At 52.4% G+C, this 23481-nt stretch overlaps 1 protein-coding gene across 4 annotated transcripts in view; it reads left to right on the plus strand.

Annotated features, from left to right (window-relative positions):
- Positions 1 to 23481, plus strand: part of SMOX (spermine oxidase) — a 38529-nt gene extending 15048 nt beyond the window's left edge. The window contains exons 2-8 of one of the 4 annotated variants that reach the window (XM_063702396.1): positions 11084 to 11317; positions 13391 to 13617; positions 17831 to 18004; positions 18117 to 18876; positions 19611 to 19682; positions 22468 to 22557; positions 22995 to 23133. In XM_063702396.1, the coding sequence (XP_063558466.1) occupies positions 11110 to 11317; positions 13391 to 13617; positions 17831 to 18004; positions 18117 to 18876; positions 19611 to 19682; positions 22468 to 22541 (1515 nt within the window). In that variant the 5' untranslated portion in view covers positions 11084 to 11109 and the 3' untranslated portion in view covers positions 22542 to 22557; positions 22995 to 23133. Of the gene's footprint in view, positions 1 to 11083; positions 11318 to 13390; positions 13618 to 17830; positions 18005 to 18116; positions 18877 to 19521; positions 19683 to 22467; positions 22558 to 22994 lie in introns of all 4 variants that reach the window. The other 3 variants (XM_004061762.5, XM_004061761.5, XM_019017529.4) reach the window with 3 other exon arrangements.

Here is a 23481-nt window from a genome sequence, read left to right on the forward strand (position 1 = left end):
CTAGTTTCAGAAGTAACATTCCATCATTTCTGCAATATCCTGTTAGCTGCAATGGTCAGCTTGGGAGAGAACTACACCAAGGCACGAATCCCAGGAGGTAGGGATCATTGAGGGGCATCTTAGAGGCTGGTGGCCACATAAATTGTCCTGTTGTTGCACCTGCAGCTTCACAACCCTAGCCTGGGAGCTCCAAGCACCCCTACCAAGTAGGATAGTGGGGTGACCCTTCTATCCTGATCCCCTGTTCTTCCCATTGTCATTCCATAACAGTGTCTCTGTGGGGTAGGGTGGCTCTCTCTGAGGCCTGGGGCCCTGCTCTGGAATCATTCTGCAGGGGGATCTGTGATCTGTCTACTGGCTGGGCTTCCTTCATCCCCACCCCTGTCTGTCACCCGGCCCGATCTTCCCTGCAGTGACTACCACTAGTGTGCAGACTGGGGCCTGTAGGAAAACATAAGGACTATTGCTGCTACACATCTGGCTCTGGGATAAGCCGTCTGCACGCGTTGTCACACACCCCTGTGGGGCAGGCACACTTTATCCCCATTTTACTGATGAGGAAACTGAGGCTTAGATCACTCATCTAATAAGTGGTGGGGATTCAAATGACTGGTATTCAAAGCCAGCATCAGACCCCAGGACCTGTGTGAAAACTGTGGTACTATAAGGTGTTCCCAAAGGATAGGACTATTTATTAAGCTGGGTCGTCAAATGAAACATAAGGAAATATGCTTTCACGATTTGTGTGTGTGTGTGTAAGAGAAGTGTCTCTTCCTGGGGTTCGCCGAAGGCTGTGGTGACTTGGGTGCCTCAAAACAGGGCTGATACCTTGGTCTTGAAGCTAGTATTCCCTCTCTGGGTTTCGGCTGTGTCAGGAGACTTTTTTCCTAAGGAAGCGAGCAGCTGTGAGCACCATCGCCTGTTGGCCCTCCCCTGCCAGTGGCCTGGTCTGCTGTTACCAAGGGCAGTCTTGCACCAACGTATTCACCAGGGCAGTGACCGGCTCTGTGGTGTTTTCTTCTTTAGAGACAAGGTTGCCCATAGTGGAGTACAGTGGCATGGTCATAGCTCATTGCAGCCTTACACACCTGGGCTCAGGTGATCCTCCCACCTTAGCCTTTGGAGTAGCTGGGACTCCACTTGTGCATCACCATGCCCTAGCTAAGTTTTTTTTTTTTTTTTTTGAGACAGAGTCTTGCTCTGTTGCCCAGGCTAGAGTGCAGTGGGGTGATCTTGACTCACTGCAACCTCCGCCTCCGAGGTTCAAGTGATTCTCCTGCCTCAGCCTCCTAAGTAGCTGGGATTAACAGGCATGCGCCACCACACCCGGCTAATTTTTGTATTTTTAGTAGAGACGGAGTTTCACCATGTTGGCCAGGCTGGTCTCGAACTCCTGACCTCGTGATCCGCCTGCCTCGGCCTCCCAAAGTGCTGGGATTACAGGCCTGAGCCACCGCACCCGGCCCTAGCTAACTTTTACATTTTTATTTTTGGAGAGACAGGGTCTTGCTATGTTGCCCAGGCTGGTCTCAACCTCCTGACCTCAAGCAATCCTCCCACGTCAGCTTCCTAAAGCACTGGAATTACAGGCATGAGCCACTGTTCTGGGCCTGGTCTTTCTTACACCTTTGTGGTTGATGACTTCCTGGAGGGGAATTCAGAGTTGGGATGTTAGGTCCTGCTCACAGGGAGGGAATCCAGACCATGGGGTCTTATCCTGAGAGCCACTAAAGGGAGCTGCAGTAGACTTTGCTGGGGATACAGGAGGCTGGTGAATAGGTTCAGGAGTCAGGGCTGGTCTCTCTCAGGGTAGGGGTGATTCTCCCCATTTGACAAATGGGGAAAATGAGGTTCAAGTGCTAACAGACTCTCCCAAGGCCACACTGGTTAGTGGCAGAGGCTGCTGCTGGGCAGTTCATCTTCTCTAGGAACATCTGGAGTGGCATAGTCCTCCCAGCAGACCTCTGGTTGCTGAGGGGGCATGGAGCTTGCCTACCTCTGGAAGATCTGGAATCTGAGGGGAAGAATGTGGGTTCTGCCTGCTGAGAGGTGACTATCTATCTGGCAAGCCAGGGACATCTGCAGATAGACATACACAAAGATGGGAAGCAAGGCATGGGGTGTGAGAAACCTGGAGGTGGAAACTTAGCTGGTGGGGCTGGCCCAGAGCTTGAAAAGTTCACAGGAGGTGTTCAGAGCAATTGTGCCTAGCGCCTGGTCTAATCTATTGTCAGAGTGTGATCTATTGTCAGAGTGTGATCTATTGTCAGAGTGTGATGAGTTGCTAATTTTTGCTGAAGGTGGGACCTATAGGGTAGGGCTTGGGATGAAGCTGCAGGGGTGTGGCCTGGGGAAGTAATTGCAGTACCAAGCTCTGTTCTGGCCCATCTCTACCTGTGTCTCTCTCTGATACTGCCATCAAGGCCCTCAGTGAGCTTTCAGAAAGACCCTGCCCTTTGTCTGACTTCTTTTTTTTGAGACAAGGTCTTGCTCTGTCTCCCAGGCTGGAGTGCAGTGGTGTGACCATGGTTCACTGTAGCCTCGACTTCCTAGACTGAAGCAATCCTCCCGCCTTGGCCTCCCAAAGTGCTGGAATTACAGGTGTGAGCCACTGTGCCCTCCCAGCCTCTCTGGCTTCTTTCTGAGCTTTCTTCCCCTCCTCCACCCCCAGTTAGGTTTCTAGTTGAATAGTCTCCTGGGTCTGCCCCTACAGGGAGCTATAAAATCACCTTATGCCTCCCAGGCAAAAGGGTCCTGAAACAATGAACCTCGGTGGTATGCAGGACACCAAGGGAAACAGAGACCGCCCCAGAGTGCTCACCTCTCCCGGGGGCCTCCCGCTCTTGCCTCCCAGTGCCTGTGGGGGCCGTGTCTTTGGCTCTGTCCCTCCATGCACTGAGTCAATGGCTGCTTCTCCTTGCAACACATGCCTGCCAAGGCCCCCTGGCTCCCTTCTTCTCATCTGAAATTCGCTTACAGAGCCTTTTTAAAGTTGTGCTTTTAGGGACTTTATGATTTTAGGGAAGAAATGTGGGTAGCAATGACAATGTAATTGGAAAGAAGTCTGGGTGCCAGGCAGGATGATGGAGTCCTTCCCTGTTTTTGGCCTGTGAGGGCCAGGGGACATGGCTGGGGGCGGGGGCTCTGCTGAAAGAGGCTCCCAAGCTTTTGCCTTTCATGAGCTTGGAGCTGGCTAATGGCCACCACCTCTGATGCCCCTTCCCCTCAACAATGGGGAGGATGGTCAGGCTGAGTCAGGATTGAGGGGCTCAGGCCGAGTCAGTATTGGGTTGGGGTCAGTCAGATACAGATGTGAGGTGCCTGCATGATGTCAGTGTCAAGGTCCAGCCTGATAGTAGGGTTGGGGCCAAGGTGAAGGCTGGGTTCTGAGCTCAGATGAAGATTGGGGTTCTTCTATAAGTGAGACAGAGCTCTGGGCCCTAGGAAAGGTGACTTCTGTACTGGTCTCTTTGGGGATCTTCCTCCCTCTCCCGCCCTCTCCGAGATGACCTTTGCAGTGGCCACACCTTTTACCTGTGCTAATTTAATCTTCCTACAAGTCGGCTGTATCTATCCCCATTTTACGGATGGGAAAGCTTGAAGACCAAAGTGAGCCTTTAAATATCAGATAGGGCTTGGACAAGTGTGCCCAGGTGGTGGGGTACAGAGGGTGCGTCCTTGGAGTGAGTTCAGAGGTGTTGGCCAAGTGGGGCCTGGAGAAGGGAAGACACTGGCCCAGGGGTCACCTGGCAAGGTAGAGATTGAGCTGGGGCCTGATTCCCAGGTCTGGGCCAGTGTTCTCTCCCTCCTCTTCTGTCTCCTGGGTTCATGAGCTGCCCCTGCTCTGTTCCCCACACCTGTACCCCGATTCTCCCACCGTGGCAGCCCAGCCTGGCCCAGCAGTCCTTTTACTTCCTGGCCAGCCTGAGTGAGGAGGCTGGGGAGGGTCTGGCTGGGAGGAGTTGGGGCCCAGCCCCTCCCTGGTTGAGGGGTGGGAGGAGCCTCACCGCAGACACAGAGCCCCTTTGTCTGGGCCGTTGTGCAAAGCAGCTGGTCTGGGATTTCTGGGCGTTTTTACATTTGAAGAATAATTGCATTGTCTGGGGGGCCTCAAGAATCCAAATCCCTCCCCAGACTTCCAGGCAGTCCAAAGATGTGCCCCTGGAGCAGCTCCCCAGCTTCCCTCCCACTCCCTCTCCTCCTGTTAGAAACCTGAGAAAGAGCGGGGTGGGGGTGGGGGGATGGGGAGGGGGCATGGGGAACTGAGGTGGGGCTGCTGCCCTCAGGAACCAGAAGTCTCCATTGGGAAGAGAGGTTTAAAGTCCCCAAGGCTGGTCAGGAAGGGGGCAAGTGAGCTGTCCCCTGCTGCCGAGGGCACCACAGCCCTGAACAGGTCTCATGAGCAGATGTGGGGTTGGAGGAGGGAGGAGGCTGGTGGAAGGGCTGGGTCTATTTTGGGGCACTTCAGCTGGTGGAGTCCTGGGCCCCAAGGGGAGCCAGGCAAAGTGAGCCAGGTGGGCCAATTTCCTGGGAGCCTCACTCTTCTTCTCTGGGAAGCGGATTAGGAAATTCATCCCCGGGTGACCTTGAGAAAAAGGCAGGGCTCAGGCACACTTGGGAATAGCCTGTGTTCGGAGGGGGCCAGAGATGGGTAGGAGTTTTGTCTCTCTCTCTCTCTTTTTTTTTTTTGAGACAGAGTCTCGCTCTGTCACCCAGGCTGGAGTGCAGTGGCGCGATCTCGACTCACTGCACCCTCTGCCTCCTGGGTTCAAGCGATTCTCCTGCCTCAGCCTCCCGAGTAGCTGGGATTACAGGCACCCGCCACCACATCTGGCTAATTTTTGTATTTTTAGTAGAGACAGAGTTTCACCATGTTGGCCAGGCTGGTCTCAAACTCCTGACTTCAAGTGATCCACCTGCCTCGGCCTCTCCAAGTGCTGGGATTACAGGCTTGAGGCACCATGCCTGGCTCTCTCTCTATTTTTAAAATTAATGCTCTATTTTATTTTATTTTATGTTATTTTGTTTTAGAGACAGGGTCTTGCTCTGTCGCCCAGACTAGAGTGCTGTGGCGCTATCATAGCTCATTGCAACCTTGAACTCCCAGGCTCAAGCCATCCTTCCTCCTTGGTCTCCGGTGTAGCTGGGACTACAGGTACATTTCACCACAACTGGCTAATTTTTTAATTTTTATTTTTTTTGTTTATGTTTCAGACAGTCTGAATATGTTTGCAATTTTTAATTTTTAGTAGAAACTAGGTCTCACTAGGTTGTCCAGGCTGGTCTCTTAACTCCTGGGCTCAAGTGATCCTCCCACCTTGCCTCCCAAAGTGCCGGGATTACAGGCATGAACCACCTGTAATAGCTCTGACCATACCTGGCCAGATTTTTATCTCTTGTGAGGGGCGTCTTGGAAGGGTGTGGGGTACGGGAGGCTGGCCTCTCCTGGCACTGTTTTGTTTCAGTAGCCACTCTTGGAGAGGGAGTGATGTGCTGATTTTTGGGTGATGTTGAGGTGGGCTTCAATGTTAAAGAAAGGGCACTGCACACCCAGCTGGGTGATTGATTCCACTGTGGTTCACTCACAGGGTTTGGCCGCGCTCACCTTGGGCAGGGGCTCACCAGTCTAGCCTGGGACCTCAGCCCTGCTCTGTGGCTGTGGGGCTTCAGCCTCATTCTTGAGATAACAGACAACAGAATTTCCTGGGGTGAGATGCCTGTGCTTTGGGGGTAGGCTGGGGGTCAGGTGACAGTGCAGAACCAGTACGAGGGACTCACATTTCAAGGGTGTCTGTTGCTTCAGGAAACAGTAATGGAGCAGGCCTTGCTGGTGGTTTGAGCAACACCCAGCCCTGAAATCGCACAAGGCTGTGCATATGTTAAGAGAACCCAGAACCAGCTTCTCTGATGTGTATGAGGGAGGCTGTTTCCTGCAGGCCTTCAGGTGGGCTGGGCTGGGGAGGCTCCAGACTTTTGGTGAAGTTGGGGGTCTGTGTGTATGTTTTGGGGGGGAGTTGTGAGTGAGAATTGAAGCTAGAAAGGCCAGCTGGGTCCAGAGGGCAAGGCTGACATGCAGAGATCTTCCCCAGGCCTGCTACATAGTAGGTGCTCAGTGAATTGCTAAATTATATTCCCTGGCCAGCGAGATGCCCAGCTGTGCTTATCCTTGGAGGGTGGGGCTGGGAGATTGAGACCCGCATGGGTGAGGCTCACATAGAGGAGGCGGGGTGGGGGGGTGCTTCTGGCGCAGTTGGGGGTGGAGGTGACATGATTCAGGCTGTGGAGTTGCCATGGCTTGACCCGATGAATGAGGAGGGTCTCCCACTAAGGGTGACTCCAGATTTGAGCCTAGGGACTGCTTGGTGGTCCTGTAATTTGCCCTCAATGAGGAAAGTGCCAGGAGTTGGATGGTGCCTCCTGTTTAGTTCTGGGCATTTCCAGGCGGGGCTTGGCAGGGTCAAACGTTGGAGACCAGGACTAACGCGTGTCTCTAGTATTTGGCCATTAGAAGGTACTTGCTGGAGTGTAAATTTCTTCACTTTTTTTTTTCTGAGACAGGGTCTCACTCTGTTGCCCAGGCTGGAGCACCATGGTGCCATCTCAGCTCACTGCAACTAGAGCGTAAATTTCTGAGGGTGTCAAAATGAAATTGGGGAGGATGTTCCAGGGATGGGATGAAGAAGTGGCAGTTCACACAAACTTTGGTGGCTTGTGCCCACTCTGGTCACCTGACCTCTGAGTCTTTATTCTATTCATCCGTCTTTGGCAACCCTGCCACAGGACGGGGGTTTTCCTCCCTCTTTTCCTCTCTCCATACCCTGCTGCCTTCCTGTGTCCAGTGTGGCCTCTTGGGACACTTCAGTCAGGGTGGTGGTGGCTCTGGACAGCTGGGGGAGGCGGTGGCCTGCAGGCTGGAGAACTGGCTGCGTGGTATCTTGGATGAAATTGCCAGGGGACCGGGGGGTGCACTCATGCCCTGGCTGGCCTGATTTCTTGGCACTCCTAGGCATTGCCTGCTTGGGGACATGGAGAATAACCTCAAGGCGTGGGTGCAGGCGCTGGGCAAGAGGCTCACACCCCCACTTTGCCATGGAAGCAGGAGCAAGAAGGCAAGTGTCTATTGCCCGCCCTCCTCCTCTTCCCTGCCTGGCGGAGCCAGCACTTTTTTCTTCTCTCCTTTATCTGCTCAAAAAGTACAGGGTGTTCTGTTTCTCCTGTGCATACAGATCAAGGAGCGGATGTTATTTCTTTCTTTCTTTCCCCAAGGCGAGAGAAGGACAGGGCAGGCACCGAGTACCATTTAAGCGATTCTCCTTCCTCAATAAGGCAGTTTCTCATACATTAAAACAAAACAAAACAAAACCCAGAAGGGAAAGGAAACGATGACACAAACCAACAGAAAACAAGTTGCCCCTCAGTGCCCCCACTCCCCACCAGGCATTTAGCACACAGTAGGTGTCCTGGCTATGTTCTCTCTCTCCCTTTCAGTTGGACCCCAGGGTGTGCTGGCTCCGTGGGATGATATCAGGGCCACAGGACAGACTCATTTCTCTGCCCTCCGTGGGCTGTGTAGGGGGCTCCTCTGGCTTCCTGGAGGCATCGGGGATTGACAGGCTTATCTGGGACAGGGCCTGAGGAGGGACAGGACCGTGGGATTAGCTGTGAGGGTCAGAATGCAGGGGACTCACGTGGCCCCTGCTTACTTGCGTGGCATTCCATGTGCGATGTCTGTTTGAGTTCAAAGTCTCTGAGACCAGGTGCAGGGAGCTGGGGGTTCTTTCTGTGCTGATCTTGGAGGCAGAGTGGCTGCCTGCATTCATTCCACGGTCCATTCCACAGCTTGTTCCAAAGACAGTCTGCTCATGATGTAGCTTCTGCACTTGACAAATTATTTTCATGCACGAGGCCCTTGAAAATGTTGACAGTCTTGTGACATCCATGGAGGGCCTTATTTGACGGTCACAACGGAGCGGTGAGGACAAGCGGGCCATGCATGGCTCTGGGAGCAGGGAAGGCAGGTAGCTGGCTGGGACGGCCCTGCTGGCACCGAGCGCTGTTCCCCTATCCTGGCTTCCCAACGCTGGGGCTTATCTGGTCCCCTGGTTTTCAGAGGTGGTGCTCCAGGGAGCCTGGGGTGAGGGGGACCCCCAGTTTAATACCTGCTACACCCTGACCCCCATAGCAGCTTTTTAAGAAGGGGTTCCACCAGTAAGGCGTGAGAGCCACTGCAGCCATCCCTTTCCGTAGTGGATAGGAGACTGTGTGTGGGGTGGCCTGGGGCAGACCCGCCGGGCGGGTTGCGGCGCCACGTCAGTCCAGGGTGCCCAGGGTGGCGGCGTCCCCGTCGCAGCTGGCGCGGCCCCTCCGGAGCACGCCGCGTGTTTACCGACCTGACGCAGCGTCCCGGCCCGGCTGGCAGACATCCGGCGGCATCACCGCTGACCCTCCCCGCCCGCCCCATGCAGGCGGCCACATCCTCACCTCTAAATTTAGTTTGCAGGAAGGAGAACCTGGGGTAGGGTGGGGGAGGACTGGAGCCAGCCCTGATCCGTGTCCTCTCGGGAGGGTGGCAGGACCTAGCATCTCTGGGGCGAGGGAGGAGAGGGACGGGAGTCAGAGGACAGAGGCGGGGAGGAGGAAAGGGCCGGAGCCGCCCTGCTCCCGGCGTGGCCTCATCCCCAGCGAGAGCGCGACACCCGCTGTCTGGGAAGGGGAGCGGGAGCCCTTGCCTCCGAACTGGAGGCTGCCCGGATGTGGCTCCGGGTCTCGGGCGCCACCTACCGGCCCTTTTGGGAACCGATTGTGCACGGAGTTGGCGGGCCTGGGTCTCAGGGGGACTTGGAGGGATTTTAGGGGCTGGAGGGTGGGTGGGGGGGTGGAGGGAGGATTCCCGTCCAGGCCCAGGCATCGCGGGGGCAGGTGCAATGGGCGGGGGAGGCACAAAGAGCAGCTTCTCAGCCTAAGCGTATTTCGAAAAAAGCCTCCTTTGTTCACCCATGTCACTTAAGGGATGTTAAGGACGCTGTGGTTCCAAGTGGGATAGAAACCTCAGTGGTCAGACCCTGAAATGCATGGAGAAGAAAGTCAGTGTGGCAGCCTTTGACGGATTGATTGGAGGGCAGGAATGACTATCTTGTTAGTGAGGTCTATGTAGATACATACAGTGAATTACACATATCTCAACTGTGCAGCTCAGCGAATCTTCATACGTGCACTGGGTACCCACCCTTCAGATTAAGATATTTATTCCGTCTACCCCAGAAAGGCCCCTCCTGCCCCCTTCAGTCATCTCCCTGCCTTCTAACCTCTCTTCTGACCTCTGGCTTCATGGATTGGGTTTGCCTCTTCCTGAGCTTCGTGTGAATGAAGTCATACAGTCCGTGCCCTTGTCTCTGGCTTCTTTGGCTCAGTGTGTGATTGAGGTGCATCTGTGTGGTTGGGAGTATCAGTAGTTGGGTTCTGTCTACTGCTGAAGAATAGTCCGTGGTATGGATATGCTACGTACAGCACCGTATATGTCTCTGTTCTCCTGCTGATAGACCTGTGGGGTGTTTTTATTTTCAGGCTGTTATGAATATAGGTGCTGTGCACACTCTTTAACTTGTGTCTTTGGTGGAATGTGCCCTCTTTCTGTTGGGTGTATTCTTAAGAGTGGGATTGCTATGTCATGGGAACAGTTATGCGCAGCTTTATTAGGTACGGGTGACGGTGCCCCTTGTTTGCTGTCCGGCAGCCACCTTCCGCCCACATTTGTTCCCTGTTAGATCCTGGATACTATTAGATTCTGCAACTTTTGCCACTTAAACCCCAGCAAAGACAGCTGGAATCTAAATTGCTTGAATCAGGGAAGGAACAGGGACAGCATCTGAGCTGAGTGGTTCCTCAGGGTGGCCCCCAGATACCTCCAAACCCTCCGGGTCATTCTGGGAAGAGAAAAGCAGCCTCTCCTAGCCCTGGGGCCAGATTTGGGGACCCCCTTGGCCTCCCAGCCATCAGCTCCCCTAGTCTGGCGTCTTTGAGCAAACTGGCTTAGTGTAACTGTCAATTTCATGTCTGGCCTCTGGTGCCATGGGTCCTCTTGGTCCTCTGTTTCCTGGGCTCCTTGCTGCTTTGTGGTGGCTGAGGGACTGGGTGGCTGGGAAAACAACCTACCCGGAATAGCAGGCTTGTTGGATGCAGGCCTCGTGGCACTTTCTTGGGGGAGGGCGGGACTATGTCCTGCCCACCAAATTGCCACTTCGGTGAGGCTGTGAAAGACCAACAGAAAGCCAGAGACAAGAGAAGGGGCAAGGGAAAGAGAGAGAGAGTGCCAGGGAAAAGCCAGGCAAAGGAGGGAGAGCAGAGGGTCCAGGGTTGTGTGTGCAAGTATCCTGGGGTCTGTGTGAGTATCCTGAGGTTTGTGTGAATATCTTGGGGTCCATGCAAGTATCTTCAAGTCCAGGCAAGTATCCGGGGTCCATGCAAGTATCTTGGGGTCCAGGCAAGTATCCTGGGGTCTGTGTGAGTATCCTGGGGGGTCTGTGTGAGTATCTTGGGGTCCAGGCAAGTATCCGGGGTCTGTGTGAGCCTCCTGGTATTGGCACCAGGTGGACCACAGCAGCTATGCCATGCTGAGCTGGTCCAGAATCAGCAGCCCCAAGCTCCAGTCTCTCCTGACTGTGGCCTTCTTGGTCATCTCCTCACTGGCTGCCTCTCATCTCCACTTTGGGGCCTGTGGTCAGGGAAGAAGCAGTGCCTAACAAGTTTGGGGGTGGGATTGAGAATTTCAGGGGCTTAAGATGGGCTCCCAGGTCTCCTGCCTGCTGGCGGGGACCCAAAATGCATCCCTCCCTTACTTTCTCCTTCCCTCCCTTTCTTCCTTTTTTCCTCCCTTCCTGCCACCTTCCCTTATTTATTCTTCCATCCCTCCCTGCCCCTTTGGAGGTGGCTCTTCTTGTCCAGGTCCTCAGAGAGGGAGGGAGAAGACTCCAGGTCCCCCCACCCACAACAGAGGGCAGAGTGTGATGAAAGCCCTGAGTGTCCCTTGGGGCAGGTGGGAAGTGAAGGCAGAGCCACTAAGCTGTGACACCTCCTCCCCCTGCAGGTTCCTAGAAGGTGAGCGCGGACGGTATGCAAAGTTGTGAATCCAGTGGTGACAGTGCGGATGACCCTCTCAGTCGCGGCCTACGGAGAAGGGGACAGCCTCGTGTGGTGGTGATCGGCGCCGGCTTGGCTGGCCTGGCTGCAGCCAAAGCACTTCTTGAGCAGGGTTTCACGGATGTCACTGTGCTTGAGGCTTCCAGCCACATCGGAGGCCGTGTGCAGAGTGTGAAACTTGGTAAGTGCCACCCAGTCCAGCGCAGCCACCTCCCCAGGTCACCTTTACTCTCCTAATTCCCGGCTCTGCCTGAAATCTCATTATTTTAACTTCTGGGATAAATGTTCCATCATGCATCCTGCCTGGGCGTTTTCCAGAAGCTTCCTTCGCTCCTCGTGGCAGCCCTCTGAGGCGGGCATGGTAGGGCCCTGACTTTCACTTGTGGAGAATGCTGGCTTGCTTCTGACCTAGTGTTCAGTGTTTAGGAGGGAGTGGACACCCAAGCTCTCTTGGTACTGAGTGGGCAAGTTTCTATTTCACAAGAAGTGAAATTCTTCTGCAAGGTCCTAGTAGTTGTTAACTTTTTGTGAATACTAATTGTGAATTAGTATAACATGACTGAGAGCTAGCCCTGGAGCAGTAGGATCCTGGGTTAGCAGAGATGAAAGGGGATTTTGGGCCTCCATGTGTGTGATGGGCAGGTCTTGGGATTATCTGGGAAGTGGATCTGTCTAGGTTGCAGAGCAATGAGGACCCTGGAGAAAGCAGCCAGGTAAGAGACTTGCCCTAGGGGTGGGCAGACTTTGCCAGGGATCTCAGAGAATGGGAAAATTGCCCGAAATCCCTAGGTCAGGGCTTCCCAACTTGGGGGGCGGGGGTGGTGTCTGACCATTGAGGGGTTGGGTGGGTAGAAACCATGAAAATGACCCAGTGAGACCACGCATGGCCTGGAATGTGTGGCTACATTGATCCTCTAGAGGATTTTTTTTTTTTTTTTTTTTGAGACAGAGGCTCACTCTGTCACCCAGGCTGGAGTGCAGTGGCATGATCTTGGTTCACTGCAACCTCTGCTTCCGGGATTCAAGAGATTCTTCCGCCTCAGCCTCCGAAGTAGCTGGGATTACAGGTGTGTGCCACCACCCTGGCTAATTTTTATATTTTTAGTAGAGACAAACGTTTCACCATGTTGGCCAGGCTGGTCTTGAACTCCTGACCTCAGGTGATCCACCTGCCTGGGCCTCTTGTAGAAACTTTGATCACCTTAAGTGTCTTCCCCTACAGCATTTCCTGCAAGGCATACCTAAAGTTGTCCCTCTTCCCCGGCACACACAAGAGTGTCTGCAGGGAAACAGACTCCACCTTCTCATGGGAGGAATGGCAAAGTCACGTTGCAAAGGGGTGTGTGTACAAAGATAGGAGGAATCATTGTGACTATCTTGGCAAAAAGTGTACCGCATATATCTTGAAGCAGGCCTGCAAAAACAAAACAAAACACCCCCCAAAATTTCTATTTTCCTTTCATTGTTTCGGCTTCCCTGGGAGCTAGGTAGGAATGGGGAGGAATGGGAGAAGGAGACAGTTTCTGCAGCATCAGAAGAAGAAACTGAGGCCCAGGCACAGAGGCAATTTGCCTCAGAGTATATGATACCTTGGCTGGGGATGGGGTAGTAGTAGACCTAGTTCCCAGGCCATCCCAACTTGGACCCACGAGATGTCCCCTGCCCCAGTCTGGTTCTCAGGGTTTTTTGTACTGTGTCAAAGGATGTAGAGGGCTTCACTTTCCCTGGAAGTGTGCTTTAGATTGCTTTTTGGGGGAATCTTGCAAACTGGGATGTTTGGACTTCTCTCCTGCCCTATGCTGAATTTGGAGGGAGACATTTTCTGTCTGGGAAATGCTTTAGATCTTGGAGCCACTGGGGATGTTGAAGAATTGAAAAAGGCCATGTGGGGACCCTCAGGTACCCACAGTGCTTCTTCCCGGAGAGGAGGCACCAGTGAGGAAGTGGGGTCTGATATCTGGTGTTACCTGAGAAAAAGGTGGGACGGAAAAAGAAGAGCCTTCTAACTGGTCCAGTAAGGCCACTCTGGGACAAATCAGAGTCATCCAAGGTGGCAGTTATCTTAGCTATAAGGTGGTTTTCAGTGGGAACTTTTCACTGAGGACCTTCGTTGGTTGCCAGCAGTGGAAGTTCAAGCTCTTTCCTGCCCTGTTGTAGGGTGGAAAGACCCTCTTGGAGGAAGGAGGGGGAAGCAGTGCTGGCCCTCTCTGGAGAAGTCCCTAAGCCTCTAAGGGCCTGCTGTTGTCACCCTCAGGACACGCCACCTTTGAGCTGGGAGCCACCTGGATCCACGGCTCCCATGGGAACCCTATCTATCATCTAGCAGAAGCCAACGGCCTCCTGGAAGAGACAACCGATGGGGAACGCAGCGTGGGCCGCATCAGCCTCTATTCCAAGAATGGCGTGGCCTGCTACCTTACCAACCACGGCCGCAGGATCCCCAAGGACGTGGTTGAGGAATTCAGCGATTTATACAACGAGGTAAGGTGTGAGCAGAGTAGCTGGGCATAAGGGCATGGGGAGACCTGGGAGGTCTGTGATTCTGGTCGTGTCTCTGCACACTCCCTGGGCCTTGCATGTGGAAAACCAGGATAATGTGAGGGTAAAATGAAGATATTCAGTGCGATAGAACTGATTTTTATATATTGATTTGTTACCTTGCTATTTTTAATTCTAATAATACATCTATTATGTTAATTATATTAATTTATATTCTAATAATATTTTGGAATTTATGTATTTAACTCTACACAAAAAATGAGAATTTTGTCTTTTTTTCCTTTCTAGTCATTAGACCAGCATTTGTCCAATAGAACTTTCCATAGTGATGGTGATGTTTTAGACCTTCGCTCTGCAGTGTGATAGTCACTAGCCACATTTGGCTCTTGAGCACTTGAAATGATGCAAGTAAAACTGAGGAACTGAATATTTAATTTTTTGTTGTTGTTGTTTGTTTTTGAGATGGAGTCTTGCTCTGTCGTCCAGGCTGGAGTGCAGTGGCACGATCTCAGCTCACTGTAACCTCTACCTCTCTGGTTCAAGCGATTCTCCTGCCTCAGCCTCCTGAGTAGCTGGGATTACAGGAGCGTGGCATGCCCAGCTAATTTTTGTGTTTTTAGTAGAGATGGGGTTTCACCATGTTGTTCAGGTTGGTCTCGAGCTCCTGACTTCATCATCAGCCTACCTTGGCCTCCCAAAGTGCTGGGATTATAGGCGTGAGCCACTGCGCCCGGCCTAATTTCTTAATTTTAAATTGCTACAGGTGTCTAGTAGCTACTGTGTTGGATAGCACAGCTGTAGACAGTTTTATTTTTTTCTTGCCTTATTGCACTGGTTAGTATCTCAGTGCAGTGTTGGATAGAAGTGGCAATGGCACACATCCTTGTTTTATTCAGATTTTTAAAAAATTATTAATATTGTTAGTATTCTTTAGCTGTGTGAACTGCACTGAACAAGCAAAGTAATGTGTAGGCCCTGTCATCTGATAGCTTGTCATTTATAGTGTAATGAATGATCCTTCGCTCCAGGTCAGTAATTTGGCCAGCAAACACCTATTGTGCATTTTCTTTTCTTTCTTTCTTTCTTTTTTTTTTTTGAGACGGAGTTTCGCTCTTGTTGTCCAGGCTAGAGTACGATGGCGTGATCTCAGCTCACCGCAACCTCCGCCTCCCAGGTTCAAGCGATTCTCCTGCCTCAGTCTCCTGAGTAGCTGGGATTACAGGCATGTACCACCATGCCCAGCTAATTTTATATTTTTAGTAGAAACGGGGTTTTACCATGTTGGTCAGGCTGGTCTCAAACTCCTGACCTCAGGTGGTCCGCCCACATTGGCCTCCCAAAGTGCTGGGATTACAAGTGTGAGCCACCTCGCCCAGCCTATTGTGCATTTTCTAATCTCTTGGGCATGAGAAAGGAGACATGACCCTTGCTTTGGGGTGGTCCCTGCTCTATGGAGGACAGGCACACTTGGTGTCATGTGTGCACCAACAAGGTACGTTGTGTTGTGCATTCTCACTCATGTGCAAAGAGACTGAATTGTTAATGGGTCAAATAAGAACTAGTATTCTTCAAAATAGACCTTTCTTTTCTGTTGGAAATCAGCCCCAGCCTGATCCCCAGGTTATTGTGAGTGATTCAAACATGGATGCCTCTTGAAAATGACTTTCAGGGCCCATGGTTTGTTCTTTTAAATGTCGTTAAAAGTAGATCATCATCAAATTCTGCTGGTGGGTTTGATTTTTGAAAGTCAAGAGAGTGCATTGTGGATATGGAGTGGATATGGTGGATTATCTGGGTGGTGATGTTTTGAGTCAAAAGGATAAGGCGTAACCCTGATGTCAAGATTTCTTTGTGTGACTTTTAACCAATCCTAGAGGCCATTCTGAGGAGGTGTGCTCTAAAGCACATGAAACCTTGCCTCAGTGTGGCTTCATAATAAATATGCAGCCCCCAAAGATGATGACGTTGAAGAGCCACTCATCTGAATGTATTTTATTTATTAACAAATACATGAGTTTGTGCAATAGTATCATCTAGAGCTTAGTTTCTGGAGTAAGACTGCCTTGATCAAATACCAGTTCTACCATTTATTAGCTGTGGAATCTTGAGCAGGTTACTGAGCCTCTCTGAGCCTTACTTTCCTCTTCTGTAAAATGGGCATGGTGGTACTTACCTCATAGTATTATGAGGATTGAATGAGAGCCAATGATAAGTGCTTAATGAGAATTGGGGTGAGTATTATTAGCTGTCACAGACCTGTCCGATTTTCCTTGGGTCACATTGGGAAGGTGTCGAGTAACCCAGGAGAGGAGACTGTGCCATGTGATACACCCATGTTCGGTGAAGGCTGCCCTCGTTGGTGGCTGATACAAAGAGTCATGTCGATGGACTAAATTCGTTACTCCTCAGCTGGGCATTTTGGCCTCTAGTTAACATAAGCTAAGGACTGGCTACCATGTTGCTTATCGCCCAAGGGAAAAACCCAGGGAGGAGGCAAATTGAAAGCCTGACCCTTGGCAGTGGTCCTGGGTGAAGAATTTGCTGAGGACTCCAGCTAAGGCTCACCACTCAGCATCTCCTGATTGCAGGGAGGCAAGATGAAACAGTTTCTCTCTTTCTTCTTTATAATTTAGTCTCCAGAGATAAGTTTAATTCATGTCTGTGTCTCAGGTGGAGGCCTTCCCCTTGAGTGAGATGGTGGTGGTGGCGGGTGGTGGACATCACTGTGCTTTGCCATCTTCCTTCACCCTGTGGCCCCAGGGCCTAGCCCAGGGCTGGGGGACAGGGCAGACACCATTCCCAGACATGTGTGCTGACCACACTCACTTTAGGAAGGGAAACAAACCATTCATCAGCTCAGCCACAGGGGCTCGACCAAGGAGCCTCCATTAGCTGGTGTCCTGGGAATGACAGCTGGGGGCATGTGATCCTGCCGCCTTCTTGCTCACAGCCCTCCAGCGATGCCAGGGCCTTGGATCAAGTCCAGAGTCCTTGGAATAACTCTCAGTCCTTTATGCCCTGGACCCTGCCTCCCCTTCCAAAGTCGGCTCTCAGATCCTCTCTCCTTGCTGCCCCTTCCAGCAAAACCAAACCCCTTCAGGATTCCTGACTGCTTCTCCATCTTTGAGGTTGCTGTTCCCTCTGCCTGAAATGCTTTTCTTCTCCCTTTCCTCTCCACCCTGGCTGTCTCCCAGCTGCCCAGGGTTGTCTGCGTTGACTTCACAGCCCCGGGTTCTTTCCTATCACGGCAGCCCAATCGTGGACTGTCTCCCCAGCTGGAGTGAGGGGAGGGGCAAGGACTGTTTCGCCCACATTACAAGCTGTGTCCTGCACAGAGCCCGGTAAATGTTGAGTAAATGTTGCTTCTGGGGATCCCTGGACTGGCTTACTTCCTTCAGGGAGCTCTGCCCAGTGCTTAGTGGGGACTGTATACGAGACAGGCACGAGGGTCGGGCGGGCAGTCAGACCCCTTTCCAAGCGACTGATCGTCGTTATCTGCTGATGAGGTGTGGGCTGGAGTTCTTGCTGAAACGTGCCCGTGAAATGCATCTCCCTTCCTTGGCACACTGGGGCCTCCTGAGACCCTGGCTTTTGTGTTCCTGTCTTTCCCACTGCGTCTCAGCTTCCTTACTCGTGGCTGAGGCCTGAAGCAAAGGGGGTGCTTTGTACGGAGCTGCACAGGCCCAGGGAGGTGTCTCCAGTCTTCAGGGGCCCTTCTGCTGGCCAGGCCACAGCTCCAGACTGCCCTCTTGGGAGCAGGCAAAGCAGACACACTTGGGCAGGGGTGGCAGGGAAAGTGCATGTATCGTTCTTGGAACAGGTAAATGTGTGCAAATGCCCATCCTCCAGTGGGAGGTGGAGCCCATGGAGGCCCATGCAGAGTCCATGAGGGGTGGCTTCTTTCCCACAGACTGTATGGGCACCAAATGTTTCACATTGTCCTAAGTGAGGGCCCAGCAAGAAAACCTCCGGGGCTTATCCCACCTCTCCGACAGGCCGGAGGCGAGGAGGTGGCTGCCCAGGGCCTTGGCTGTTGGTGCAGCATTAAGTGCAACATCGGATCCCTAAGGGACAGAGACCAGGGGCTCAGTGCATCCAGGGGACACCTGGGAACTGGTGGGTTTGGGTTGGGGGCCTTCTGTTTGAGATGGAGGTGTGATGAGGTGTTTTCAGTCTCATGGGGTCTCTCTGGCAGGTCTATAACTTGACCCAGGAGTTCTTCCGGCACGATAAACCGGTCAATGCTGAAAGTCAAAATAGCGTGGGGGTGTTCACCCGAGAGGAGGTGCGTAACCGCATCAGGAATGACCCTGACGACCCAGAGGCTACCAAGCGCCTGAAGCTCGCCATGATCCAGCAGTACCTGAAGGTATCTTGAGGAAGACGGATTCTGGGGGCGTCTGGGTCTGAGGAGGGCTGCGCTGCTCCTACCCCTGCCCAACCCTGGCGGTCACCTGGCTTCTCCTTGGGTCTTCCCGCAGGTGGAGAGCTGTGAGAGCAGCTCACACAGCATGGACGAGGTGTCCCTGAGCGCCTTCGGGGAGTGGACCGAGATCCCCGGCGCTCACCACATCATCCCCTCGGGCTTCATGCGGGTTGTGGAGCTGCTGGCGGAGGGCATCCCTGCCCACGTCATCCAGCTAGGGAAACCTGTCCGCTGCATTCACTGGGACCAGGCCTCAGCCCGCCCCAGAGGCCCTGAGATTGAGCCCCGGGGTGAGGGCGACCACAATCACGACACTGGGGAGGGTGGCCAGGGTGGAGAGGAGCCCCGGGGGGGCAGGTGGGATGAGGATGAGCAGTGGCCGGTGGTGGTGGAGTGCGAGGACTGTGAGCTGATCCCGGCGGACCATGTGATTGTGACCGTGTCGCTGGGCGTGCTGAAGAGGCAGTACACCAGTTTCTTCCGGCCAGGCCTGCCCACAGAGAAGGTGGCTGCCATCCACCGCCTGGGCATTGGCACCACTGACAAGATCTTTCTGGAATTCGAGGAGCCCTTCTGGGGCCCTGAGTGCAACAGCCTACAGTTTGTGTGGGAGGACGAAGCGGAGAGCCACACCCTCACCTACCCACCTGAGCTCTGGTACCGCAAGATCTGCGGCTTTGATGTCCTCTACCCGCCTGAGCGCTACGGCCATGTGCTGAGCGGCTGGATCTGCGGGGAGGAGGCCCTCGTCATGGAGAAGTGTGATGACGAGGCAGTGGCCGAGATCTGCACGGAGATGCTGCGTCAGTTCACAGGTGCGCCACGTGCCCCACGACCCGCTTCCCCCACCCTGCTTCTTCCTCACCTGCCCTCCTCTGGTGGACCCATGGCAGCTCTCTCCTCCCCAGACCGTGAAGCTCGGATGCTGTGCCCCACGGGAGAGCCACTGCAGGGTGCCACATTCAGCCAAAGGCTCCTCAATTGCTGACAGTTTAGAACTTGAAACACTCAGAATTATGGGCGCTGTGTCTCTTCCCCCTTTCTAAGGGCTGATGGTAAAACACTCAGAGATCACCGCCCATTGTGCTCTGTTGCTAAGAGCTGGATTTGCCTTTTACTCTCTGAGTCTTTCAGCTCAACATTTTTCACCCACTATTCCAGGAGGACCTCACGAGAACCCCCGACATCAGGCGGGGAAACATGATTATGTGTCATGTGTTTTCAGATAGATAGGAAAAGTAAGGTGGAGTGTTTTGCTGGGGGTCACAGGAGGCACTGAGTGGGTACACAGCTCGAGCCCCAGCCCCCCTCCTTCCTCTTCTATCCTCCGTGCCTACCCCTGGCAGTCTGGTCCTCCCGGAGCCCCGGAGGTGGGGTGGGGGGTTGTCCCTTTGGGGTCATCTTCCATATGCAGCCATTTCTTATCCTCCCTCCTCTTGGCTTTTCTGACTCCCCATCAGGGAACCCCAACATTCCAAAACCTCGGCGAATCTTGCGCTCGGCCTGGGGCAGCAACCCTTACTTCCGCGGCTCCTATTCATACACGCAGGTGGGCTCCAGCGGGGCAGATGTGGAGAAGCTGGCCAAGCCCCTGCCGTACACGGAGAGCTCAAAGACAGCGGTAAGCGGGGCGTTTGGGGTGAGGAGGGGAGTTGTGGATGTATTTTGTATGTGTGTCTGGTCCAGGGTGAGGAGGGCTAGGGTAGTGTTCACTAAGGGGTGCTCAGGTGAGGCAGGGATGGAGTAGCTTCTGTAATGAGAGAGAACACAAGGAAAAAAGTGTGCACTTAATATCTGGAAGAAAAAATGGAATCAAATTGAAACTTAAAATGTTTTCTTGATGTTATGAAAACTGAGCTATTCCATGCTGTGCTGGCCAATACGGTAGCTATCAGCCACTTTCAATTTAAATTAATTTATTAAAAATTTAAATTAATACAGTTTTTTTTTCTTTTTTCAGACAGGGTCTTGCTCTGTCTACACTTCAGGCTGGGGTATAGTGGTGTGATCACAGCTCACTGCAGCCTTGACCTCCTGGGCTCAAGTGATCCTCCCACCTCAGCCTCCCAACTAGCTGGGACCACAGGCATGCCGGCACGCCACCATGTCCAGCTAATTTTTGTATTTTTTTTTTTTTTTTGGTAGAGACAGGGTTTCATCATACTGCTAGGCTGGTCTTGAACTCTTGGGCTCAAGCTGTCCTCCCGCCTCAACCTCCTGAAGTGCTAGGATTATAGGAATGAGCCACCACACTTGGCCAATACAGTAAAGTTTTTGTTCCTTGGTTGCACTAGTCACATTTCAAGTTCAACAGCCACATGTGGCTAGAGGTTACCATAGTAAAGTACATAGCGATAGGAATGTCCTATTGGACAGCACTGATTCAATGGAAATGTTTTCCCAATATATGTTAGAAAATAAAGTTTAGATTACTGATGCTCCACAATTATGCCAACTGTATACTAAAAAAAAAAATCTGAAATATATATTTTTGCTCCCATAAAGTGGATTTTGAGTTTCCCCCATCAAGTAGACACACACACTAAATGTTAAAACTCAACAGAGTTATATTTAAAACAATTATTTGGTATAATTGGTGAAGAAGAGTTCAGTCAACCAGCATCTACTGTGCCTGCCCAACGGTGCTCAGATGGAGAGAGAAAAGGGCTGGTGTTTAAAGAGAGAGAGGTCCTCAGAAAGGCCCTTTCTGCTGCCACAGCCATCCTCCTAAAAAGCAAATCTTCTCTTTTCACTTGCATCAGTTAGGACTAGTGCATGTAGCAAAAAGCAAAGCAAAGCAAACACAACTGTGACTTAAGGAAAATCAAAAGGAAATCTGGAGGCAGGCAGCAGGATCCCGTATCATTAGCACCTGGCTCTCATCTTCAAGACCATCTTGTGGTCCAAGAGGGCTGCAGAAGCTCCAGTTCTCACATCTGCATCTTAGGCTAGAAGGAAGAGGAAAGGCAGATGGCAAGAAGGGAACCCTTGGAGCTGAGTCAGCTGTGTCTCTAAGCAACAGTCCACTTTAATGCTTATTGGCCAGAACATAGACACATGACTGCACCTAGCTGCTAGAGAGGCTGGGCAGTATCATTTTTATTCTGGATGGCAATGGACCCAGTTAAAAATCAGGACTTTGTTATTGAGGAGAAAGAGGAGAATGGTTGGATGTGGGAGTGGTCCCAGCTACTTGGGAGGCTGAGGTGGGAGGATCACTTGAGCCCAGGAGGTCAAGGCTGACACAGTATACAACACCCCTTTCAGTGTAACAGCCTCTGTGGGCTCCTTGGTGGTGGGATACAGCCTCACTACTCAGGGTAGGTAGATCAGTACCAGCCTCACCTGGGAGCTAGTTAGAAATGCAGATTCTCAGCCTGGCCAACATGGCGAAACCCTGTCTCTACTAAAAATACAAAATTGGCCAGGCATGATGGTGCACACCTGTAGTTCTAGCTACTTGGGAGGCTGAGGCATGAGAATTGCTTGAAGCCGGGAGGCGGAGGTTGCAGTGAGCTGAGATCATGCCATTGCACTCCAGCCTGGGTGACAGAGCGAGAGCCTGTCTCAAAACAAAAACCAAAAAACAACAACCCCTCCTGCCCTAAACACACCCACACACAAATAAATAAATAAATAAAAAGAAATGCAGACTCTCAGCCCACCCCAGACCTGCTGGATTAAAAACTGCATTCTGGCCAGGGATGCAGGCTCCTGCCCATAATCCTGCCGAAGTGGGAGGATGGCTTGAGCTCAGGAGTTCAAGACCAGCCTGGGCAACGAAGTAAGACCTCCATCTCAACAAAAAATTAAAAAAAAAATTAGCCAGGTGTGGTGGTGTGTGCCTGTAGTCCCAACTACTTAGGAGGCTTAGATGGGAGGATTGCTTGAGCCCAGGAAGTTGGGGCTGCAGTGGAGCTGTGATCATGTTACTGCACTCCAACTGGGGCAATAGAGTGAGACACTGTCTCAAAAATAATAAATAAAAACTGCATTTTATCAGGATCCACAGCTGGTGCCTTGCACCTTGAATTTGAGAGGAACTAGGATAAAGTCCAAATGCAAACTTGGGGTGCAAGAACTTGTACCTTGCCTAGACCTCACCTAGACAGCCTGCTTTCTCAAGGCCGAGCCCTGGCTGTACCAAAATTCTCACTGTCCCCCGAGCAAGGCCTGCTTTGGTACATTTTTGCCCCCACCTTTCCCTCTGTCTGAAATGTCCTTTGCCTGTCCGTTCACTCAGCATCTTCCGAGAACCAGTTCAAAGGTCCTGTCCTCTGGGAAGCTTTGTGGGATCCCCTGACACTGGGCCTCTTTTCTGGGCTTTCGGCGCCTTGTGCAAACACCCATTCCATCACGTATGACGCTGTTTAGTAATTGGGTTTCATGTCTGGCTTCCTCACCAGCATGGAAGCTCCACAAAGCAGCAGCCTGGTCACCTTTTCTCTTCCAAGTGCCCAGAACAGCCCCTGGATGCTAACAGGGGCACCGTAAAGGTTTGTCAAATTACCACCGACTTTATTGAGTGCTTTGTTCTTCCAGGTTCTAAGTGCTTTAGATACATGATTTCCCTTAATCCTTACAACCACCCTCCGAAGTAGGTGGTATAAACCCATTTGGAAGATGAGAAAAGCAAGGCTTAGGGAGGTTAAACCACCTGCCTCAAGTTGACAAGTAAGAGGCACAAAGAGCCTTTGAGACCACCGAGCCGGGACTCCTAATGGCCTCAAGACAGAAAGAGCCGAGGGAAGAAGCAGGGGAAAGTGGCCAGATAGGATGGGCAGCTCTTCATCCTGTGGAAGCAGCAGCACCTGCGTCTCAGAGCCTCTCTAATTTGTCATTGGGATGGGAGGTTCTGGTGGAGAGGGGTGGCCTTGTGGCCTTCTGGCCTTTGCGGCTCCTCCACCCTGACCTCCCCATCCCCGCCCCCCAGCCCATGCAGGTGCTGTTTTCCGGTGAGGCCACCCACCGCAAGTACTATTCCACCACCCACGGTGCTCTGCTGTCCGGCCAGCGTGAGGCTGCCCGCCTCATCGAGATGTACCGAGACCTCTTCCAGCAGGGGACCTGAGGGCTGTCCTCGCTGCTGAGAAGAGCCACTAACTCGTGACCTCCAGCCTGCCCCTTGCTGCCGTGTGCTCCTGCCTTCCTGATCCTCCGTAGAAAGGATTTTTATCTTCTGTAGAGCTAGCCGCCGCCCTGACTGCCTTCAGACCTGGCCCTGTAGCTTTTCTTTTTCTCCAGGCTGGGCCGTGAGCAGGTGGGCCGTTGAGTTACCTCTGTGCTGGATCCCGTGCCCCCCTTGCCTACCCTCTACCCTCTGTCCCGCCTTGTTATTGTAAGTGCCTTCAATACTTTGCATTTTGGGATAATAAAAAAGGCTCCCTCCCCTGCCCCTCAGCTTCTCTCTGGTTTTCTCA

This window comes from Gorilla gorilla, chromosome 21 (assembly GCF_029281585.2).
Source record: "Gorilla gorilla gorilla isolate KB3781 chromosome 21, NHGRI_mGorGor1-v2.1_pri, whole genome shotgun sequence".
NCBI lineage: Eukaryota > Metazoa > Chordata > Mammalia > Primates > Hominidae > Gorilla > Gorilla gorilla.